Source organism: Cajanus cajan, chromosome 1, assembly GCF_000230855.2.
Source record: "Cajanus cajan strain Asha chromosome 1, NIPB_CcT2T_4, whole genome shotgun sequence".
Classification (NCBI taxonomy): Eukaryota; Viridiplantae; Streptophyta; class Magnoliopsida; order Fabales; family Fabaceae; genus Cajanus; species Cajanus cajan.
In genome coordinates, this window is record NC_138517.1 from 10,380,317 (window position 1) to 10,388,635 (window position 8,319).

Here is an 8,319-nt window from a genome sequence, read left to right on the forward strand (position 1 = left end):
CATGTGTTAACTTTGAGATTTTAGTTGTGGCTTTATTGCGTACATGCGTTAGGTTGTATAAAGGAAAGTCAAGATCCAAGCAAGTTATTATTACTGTATTCTTGACTGTTTTGTTATGTCCTCTAATGACCAAAGCAAGCTTGAGAGTATATGTTTCTCAGAAGGGGTTTTTGGATGGCTAAGTTTCAAACAAAATCAGTCCATTTATAAAATATGGTCACGTAAATATTCTAAGTTCTCAAGAACGTATATTTATGTAATTAGCAGAGGGAAAATATTTATAGAAATATTGTGCATTAAACTTATTTCAAAATGTCCCAAGTAATTAACTAAGCAAAATCCATAAACACTTGCATAGAATGTTAAAGCAGTATGGTGGTGATTGTGGTACAATGGTGGCAAGTGGTGATAGCAACATTTCTTGCTGCTTTAAGTGGAAAGGATGGAAGGGCAAGTAAAGTAACCAGAGGCATGCATTGATGATATAGATATTTTATATTTCCTTTGAATGGAAGAGGCACCAGAGTCTCACTCCTTTGATAAAGTTGTCACACTCATTCAACTTAAGGTCTCAAATAAGGGAACTGAGGTTAGCTAGGTCCTCATATGAAGATATAGCCAGCCATAATTAAAATAGTAGTACAAGACATGTCAATAGTATGGAATTCACATCTTGTTTATTCTCATAATTTATATTCTAAAATATAGTTAGACCCTAGAAGAAACATTCAAACGTCTCCATCCCAAAGTTCTTCCAAGGTCTTGCAAGAACCATTTTCAGATAGCCACATGTCCCCTGTGTATTGCCTACGCTGTGGAATTTGACTAATCCTCTCTAAATCCTCTTCACTCAGCTCAAAATCAAATATGTCCAGGTTCTGCTTCATCCTCTCCTTGTTGGTGCTTTTAGCGATGGCACTTGACCCTTGTTGGTACACCCATCTAAGTGCAACCTGAAATGACAGTGTCACCATGTATTAATAGAGCAACACTTTTGTTAATTCAAATGTTTTAATAAGTCTCACTTTTTATTTAAAGTGTCTTTTTTGGTATAGAGAAGTTTAGGTGAGTTGGTAGAAAATTTTATGATGGTGTAATATTTAATAAATTTTAATCATTAGTAAAAAGAATGTTAGTAGAAAAGAGTGATAGAACTTTTTTTTCATGATAGCTTAAACAAATACTTAATACTCTATACAATAAGTTAATACTCTCTTATGTCCTTTTTATAATACTCAAATCAAGAGTATTATTTGGTCCTTTTTATAAGAATCAACTTAAAATGTCTTTTACATTAATTATTTTTTCACAAGAAATATTCTTAATTAATTTTACTTCTCTTAATTCAAGTAGTTAGTAGTGTAAGGATTTCAGTAATATTGGGATTAATTTTAGAAGAAAAAAAAACATATAAACTTAGGAAAAATTTAATATTATTAACTAAATGATCAAATTTCCTAATTGTAATGAGCTAGTTAATTGAGTCTCCTAAAAAGTAAATGGTATACTCCTTTTTATTGTAAGTGTTTGGTTGCTTTTAAGACATTAGCAGCAGTGGCTTCTCTTTCTTCTTAATTCTTTTTCTCAGAATATATGAATTATTAAAATCACAGTTGATAAATAAGTTGTTCCATTCTTTTGCTGAAAATTTACCTGAGCTATGGTCTTCCCTTTTGCTGTTGCTATGTCCTGGAGGATTGGATTCTCCATGACAGCTCCTGAACCCCAAAATATCTTATAAGCACCAAGGGCTGACCAAGCACTTACATGAATTCCTTTCTGCTTGCAGAACTCCCTGAGTTTCCCTTGCTGCCATGATGGGTTCATTTCCACCTGAACAAAACACAATAAATAAAAAAAAACCATAATTCAACATCATAACATGATTACCAAGAAGTCCAAGCCCATCATGAAAATGATAACTAAACCAAACCAAATATATATCTCTCGAGTTATCTCATCATGGTACCTGAATGACTGCAGGAGGAATTGTGGCTATTTCCAAGAGTTTGGTGAGTTTCTTGGTACCATAATTGCATATGCCAATAGACTTTGCTAACCCCAACTTGTAACACTCTTCCATAGCTTTCCATGTCCCTTCTACATCAAAGGGCAGCAAATCTTCCTTGGAGAAAACTGTTGGATTTTCAAGATCATGTCTCAGCCTCACTGGCCAGTGAATCAGATAAAGATCCACATACTCCACTCCCAGCTTTCTAAACAACATTGTGCAGCACATAAAGTACTTAAGCAACATTAATACTCACAGAAAAAAGATAATAAAAAAATATAGAAAGATAATGCTAAGATATCATTAAGTGAAAAACTACTGGAATTTCAGTCTAGTGGGAAAGAATTAAGTGAAGAAGGGGATTGTTGATGCTTACTTTAATGTGGTCTTGAGAGCTGGGACAATAAGATCAGGGTGTGCATCAGTGTTCCATGGCTTCGAAGTGATGAAAAGTTCATCTCTACTCTTAATGAGGCCTTTGTCTATGGCTTTGGCCACTGCTAGGCCTATGGCTTCCTCTGTCCCATACACTGCAGCAGTGTCAAAGTGACGGTAACCCACCTCAATGGCATCAACATAGATAGAAGCAAGGGTCTCATTTGATGGACGATTCTCCACTGAAGTTCCCATTCCTATAACTGGCATTTTGTGTCCTGAATTCAGCAACACATCTGGGATTTTCTTTCCTGCCATATCTTCTTACTTTCTTTCTCCTTCTTTCTACCTTTGAAACAAAATGCGTCTGGGAATTGGAACTACTATCTCTTTAAAGCTCCATATTTTAATATTTTTTACATGTATCTTCATCATTTCTTCTTTTGGAGACATTCTTATTAAAATCATGTTCGATAAAAATATATAAATCATTTTTTGACAAAATTCAAATCTTAATTCGCCACATTTTAAATACGGTCTCTTTTACTAGACCCAATTCCTATTAGTTTAAAAAATTCAAATATCTTATTATTGTGTTATATAGAAAGACAACATTATTTATAAGATTTAATTTAATTTTTTTTACACTATTAATCATCTAATAATGTAATATTATGCATACAAAATTGTTAAATTTTATATTAATTACTTTTAAAGCATAATTATGGTGATTTCTAATTGTTTGATAAAGTTAAAATATTTATACAATAATGCATGAAAATTAAATTTTCGACCTGAATTGCAATCAAATACTAACAGTATTGAATGATTTTTATATAATAAGTATTTTGTTAATAATTTTTTATTTTTAACTTTATATAATGTATTTGTGAGTATATTTATAAAAGAGAGATAAAACAAAATGATGTATGAATTATTGTACGTAGTGACATAATAATGTTTTTCTAAATGTAAGGGAAGGTACTAACAATGCAAGGGAAAGTGACAATAAAAAGAGGGTGCTTGTGGTTTGCCCACTGATTGGGATATTTTGTTCGATATTCTAGGCCCACATTTTAGGCTATGTTGGATTGCATGTGACTCGAAAGTCCCTATTCATAATGCTAATACTTCATCAAAAATAGAAGTCACTATTGATATAAGACAATTATTGTAATGCTAAATTATGAGGCACCACTCTTGTACTGCCACGACTCTTAGTTTTGTGAATGATAAATGGTGCCACCATATAAAGATATCTTGTCATGTATGCAATATCAATCAATTTTTCTTATAATAAAAGTAGTCCACTCATTTTAAAAATATAAAAACTAATATTTTTAAATGTGATTTGCAGAAATCAAACTCCAGTCTAAATTAACAACCATAACCGACAAACTACTCATTTGATATAATTAATAATAATATTATTATCTATAAAAAATTATAAAAATAACTATGAATATCAAATTTAATTTTTAACACATCTATCTTAACTCCTTCTCTTTAACGGCTAAAGTTAATATCAATCAATATTATATATATATATATATATATATATATATATATATTATAATAAAATTATCATTAGTGATACATACTCTATAGTGACATTATATATGTCATTAAAAATTATGTTTACTCACACAATACCTATAATATATGTTAGCATATTATTAAAAAGTGTAGGTATAGACTATAGTGACACACAAAATATATTATTAAACTTTATTCAAAATCAACACTAAAATTATGTGTAACTATATGTCAAATAGACATATATCTACATATATTGTACTTTTTGTATGTCATTGTATGAAATATTTCTTGTAGTAATACTTCTCCTGATAATCGTTTTGATTTTTATTTTAGACTCTTTTACTTTTTTCTTTTATCAAAAAATGTAAACAACTTATTTTTAGTTGTTAAAAGTTTCACTAATTATATAGTGTTTATTTTTAATTTTTTTTTATCCTTCACAATAAAATACACAGAAACACGAAGTATCGTAATTATTTAAAAATATAATCAATATTACACACATTTATACTCTTTACTGAAAGAGGGTCATATGCTTTTATCGAAAAACACAAAACTAAAAAAAAAAAAAAAAAAAGACCACGTAAACAGAAAAATAAAAATGATGGCAACGGTTGAGCAATGTGTCGGTTATTTAGAGTTATTTGTTAATATGTGTAAATAAGATTAAAGTCCAAATGACCCATGAGAAAAAATTCATTTTAATTCAAGAAAGCAATGTTATATAGATTAACTACTGGATTCGTATCAATTTTATGAAGAAAAAAAAATATTCGCCCACATGGTAAAGTTTTTTTCTTATATTATTATTTAATTACAAATCATAATCTTAACTCTGATAATAAAAAATGATACTAAAGCTAAATTTAATTATAATGTAAAATAACTTATATCGATTGTGTATATCTATTAATTTATTTTTGTAAAATGTATACTTTAAAGAACAAATTAAATATAATTTTTTTTTATCACCATATAAATAAATAAGAAATAATTACCATTTATGCTCTTTGACAATCATAATATATTTGAAGAGTTTAATGGTCATATTGCATAAGCTTTTATACCATTGATATAATTTATATATTATAAAAATTAATATACTTATCATAAATATCTGTAAATCAGTCTATGATCAATTTAGTGATTAAAATTAAAATAGATGCAAGTGAATTTATGTTTAATCTTTATTATCATTATTGTAATTATTTTATTGATAAAGGTTGTTTTACACTGCATAACTTATTTTCCCATATAATAATTTAGCTCTTACAAAATGTATTGATAATGCAAAAGAAATTTGAAAGTTTATTAGAGCATAATAATTCAAACTCTTTCCTATAATAATTATTATTCGAAATCAGCTTTTTTAAAAAGTAATCATTTTAAAAGAGCTGATACGAATAATTTGTGGTTTAAGGAATGAGGAACAGTATTCCTGAAAATTGATGTCCACTCATTCCCAAAGATCTTCAAGAGTCTTGTAAGGTCCAAATTCAGAGACAAAACGTTCACCTTTGAAACCCCTATACTGTGGTATTTCTTTAGCCTTGTCCAAATCACCCTCACTCAGCTCCCAATCAAACAGTTTGAGATTTTCTTTCATCCTCACACTGTTGAAGCTCTTCACTATTGGAGTAGCACCTTGCTCTATGATCCATCTCAATGCAACCTGCAATATATATATACTAGAGTAATTAAGCTTCACATGAATCAGGATACTTAAGAGTTTTTTTTTATACAATTTAGAATCATTTTTTTTTACTAAAAATAAAGAATATTTTTAAATAAAAAAATTCTCAAAAACACTTCATAATCATAAAATATATTTTGCAAATGAAACATGGTCTATGGTCTTAATTAATTGACCTGTGCCACACTTTTGCCATTAGAGGATGCAATGTCCTTAAGAATTGGACTGTCCATAACAGCAAGGGAACCCCACACAGCTCCATTAGCTCCAAGAGGGGACCATGCACTCACTTTAATTCCTTTCTCTTTGCAGAACTCTCTCAGATTTTCTTGTTGCCATGCTGCGTTCATTTCTACCTGCAAATTAATTAAGAATGCATTTCATCCATTTACTGATTAGCCTATTATATAAACAATCTGAAAAATCCTCCAAATAACTTTTTATTTACCATTCAGTTTCTTTTGTTGAAATATGATCATGGACAACAGAGAAAATTTTTAATTTGACCCAATTTTTTTTCCCAATATATTTTTTAATTAAAAATCATCAGTAAATTTGTCCATCAAAATTATTATTAAAAAAAAAAAAAAAAAACCAGAACACTCGCGCATAACACATCCAATGGGGGCATTTTCAAGGTGTCCAGAAATGAATGGGCCATTCCATAAGCCCAGTTGGCTCATTCTCAAAAAGACATTTACGAGACACACATGTGACATGTTATCAACAAAAACAAAAACAAAACTGCATATATGTCTGTGACAATATTAATTATTGCTTAAAAATTAATTTTAGTGTCTCGTCTTGTTTTTTGGTTTCATTTCGGTGACAATATGATTGACGCAAGAATCAATTTGGTCAGCAAACACTTTAAAGAGACAAAATTAATTTTTTAAAACTTGTGAAAACAAACTAAAAAAAATGACTGATTGATCAAATGTTTCTGGTAACATAAAGAATACCTGGACAAGAGCAGGAGGAATAGTTGCATTTTGTAGAAGTTCAGAAATCTTTTTGAGCCCAAAATTGCTGAGACCAATGGACTTGGCCAAGCCCAATTTAGAGCATTGTTCCATCTCTTCCCATGTCCCTTTGATGTCTAAAGGAAGAATGTCGTCTTTGCCATACTTAGTTCCTTTTGGAACTCCTTGTCTCAATCTCACTGGAAAATGGATTAGGTAAAGATCCACATACTCCAGGCCCAACCTCCTATCAAAATTTTAAAATTCGAATAATTAGACTCAGAGAAAGGATGAAACTTGCATAAATTACACATCCATAACAAATAAACATGTTTTCTTAATCTTAATCAAAATTGATATTTTATCTCAATAATCACTATTTTCATCTCAAATATTAAAATTGACAATGATTATTAATCTAAGAATGGATCAATAGTATTTTTTTTATTATCAAAAAGTATATATTTTTCTCTTCAGATCGACTTATTTTAGGAGTATAATGGTATTTTCAATCACGACTCATGTTCAATTTGGAAATAGAACCTTAGATGTTAATTAATAAACTTATAATAATAATTCTTGTACAGACAAAATATATAAACTAACATGTGTAATGAATCAAATGAATAGAATTTCAGAAGGTAATAGTGAGAATCAAATAATTTGGTCATAAAATTACTCTAAGGAACTCTTGATAGCTGGAAGCACAAGGCCAGGATGAGCATCAGTGCACCAAAGTTTGGTGGTGACAAAAATCTCACTACGGCTTTTAATAAGGCCTTGCTCAAGGGCATGTGCTATTGCTTGGCCAAGAGGTTCCTCAGAACCATAATAGGCTGCTGTGTCAAAATGCCTGTAGCCAGATTTGATGGCTTCAATGAATGCAGGGATGAGCTCATGGGCTGGTGGTAAGGGCACAGTTCCTGTGCCAAAACCCAGAATGGGCATCTTGTGGCCTGAGTTTAGCACCACTTCTGGGATTGCCTTTGGATCCATTGCTACAATGAATTGGTATCAAAGGGTCAATTTCAAAAGTTAATTTAAAGGAGAATTTCTCAAATCATAAAGATGAATATTTTTTTTCCATATAATTATTAGCTAATGTAACACATGTCTTAGCATCAAGATTGGAAAGAATTTAATACATATTAAAAATGAATAGGACCTCAAAAGTTAATTTTTAAAAAAAAAAATACAAATATTATTAAATGAGATATTTGAGCACGAATATATAAATACTCCTTCTAAACTTATATATAAGTAAAAAATAATAATTTTCCAGATTTAGAAAGATAGTCAAACATATTTAATTTTCACGATTTTATATAAAATATATGTTACAGATTCTAAAATATCATCAATCACATATATCGTAAATAGTATTCTCATTTATTAATTTATGGATATTTTTGGATAAAGAGCATTAAATAAAGTTGAATTGACTAAAATTTATTTACTCCCTCTGTTTTTTTTCATTGTCTTTAAGGTTATGTATAAGAATTAAGATAATGATTGATATTTTAGTTTTTCAAAGTATTTATTACATATTTTCCTATTATACCTTTTAGGTAGTTGGAGAAGAAATAAGTATATTAGAAAATGAATAAACACATTGTTCAGTAAACATGCATTAATTATCAAGGGTAAAAATAAAAAAAGAAAATTAATAAGTTATTGATTTTAGAAAAGTGACAATGAAAAAAAATAACAAAATCTGATAAAACGACTATGAAAAAAAT

At 29.3% G+C, this 8,319-nt stretch overlaps 2 protein-coding genes across 2 annotated transcripts; both read right to left on the reverse strand.

The window, feature by feature from the left end:
• Positions 1 to 476: 476 nt before the first annotated feature.
• Positions 477 to 2,810, reverse strand: LOC109812119 (protein REDOX 2). Its single transcript, XM_020375997.3, has 4 exons — positions 2,388 to 2,810; positions 1,970 to 2,216; positions 1,654 to 1,833; positions 477 to 953 (listed from the first exon to the last, which is right to left on the reverse strand). The coding sequence occupies exons 1-4, from the start codon at positions 2,702 to 2,704 to the stop codon at positions 729 to 731; spliced, it is 969 nt and encodes a 322-aa protein (XP_020231586.2). The 5' UTR covers positions 2,705 to 2,810; the 3' UTR covers positions 477 to 728.
• A 2,396-nt stretch (positions 2,811 to 5,206) lies between these two features.
• Positions 5,207 to 8,063, reverse strand: LOC109812138 (rhazimal reductase 1). Its single transcript, XM_020376030.3, has 4 exons — positions 7,260 to 8,063; positions 6,581 to 6,827; positions 5,795 to 5,974; positions 5,207 to 5,597 (listed from the first exon to the last, which is right to left on the reverse strand). The coding sequence occupies exons 1-4, from the start codon at positions 7,574 to 7,576 to the stop codon at positions 5,382 to 5,384; spliced, it is 960 nt and encodes a 319-aa protein (XP_020231619.1). The 5' UTR covers positions 7,577 to 8,063; the 3' UTR covers positions 5,207 to 5,381.
• Between the last annotated feature and the right edge of the window lie 256 nt (positions 8,064 to 8,319).

Coding starts and splice junctions, on each gene's coding strand:
- LOC109812119 (XM_020375997.3), bottom strand. CDS start 2,704: ATGGCAGGAAAGAAAATCCCAGATGTGTTGCTGAATTCAGGACACAAA. Junction 2,217..2,387: donor GCTCTCAAGACCACATTAAA/GTAAGCATCAAC, acceptor AATGTTGTTTAG/AAAGCTGGGAGTGGAGTATG. Junction 954..1,653: donor AAGGGAAGACCATAGCTCAG/GTAAATTTTCAG, acceptor CTGTCATTTCAG/GTTGCACTTAGATGGGTGTA.
- LOC109812138 (XM_020376030.3), bottom strand. CDS start 7,576: ATGGATCCAAAGGCAATCCCAGAAGTGGTGCTAAACTCAGGCCACAAG. Junction 6,828..7,259: donor GCTATCAAGAGTTCCTTAGA/GTAATTTTATGA, acceptor AAATTTTGATAG/GAGGTTGGGCCTGGAGTATG. Junction 5,598..5,794: donor ATGGCAAAAGTGTGGCACAG/GTCAATTAATTA, acceptor TATATATTGCAG/GTTGCATTGAGATGGATCAT.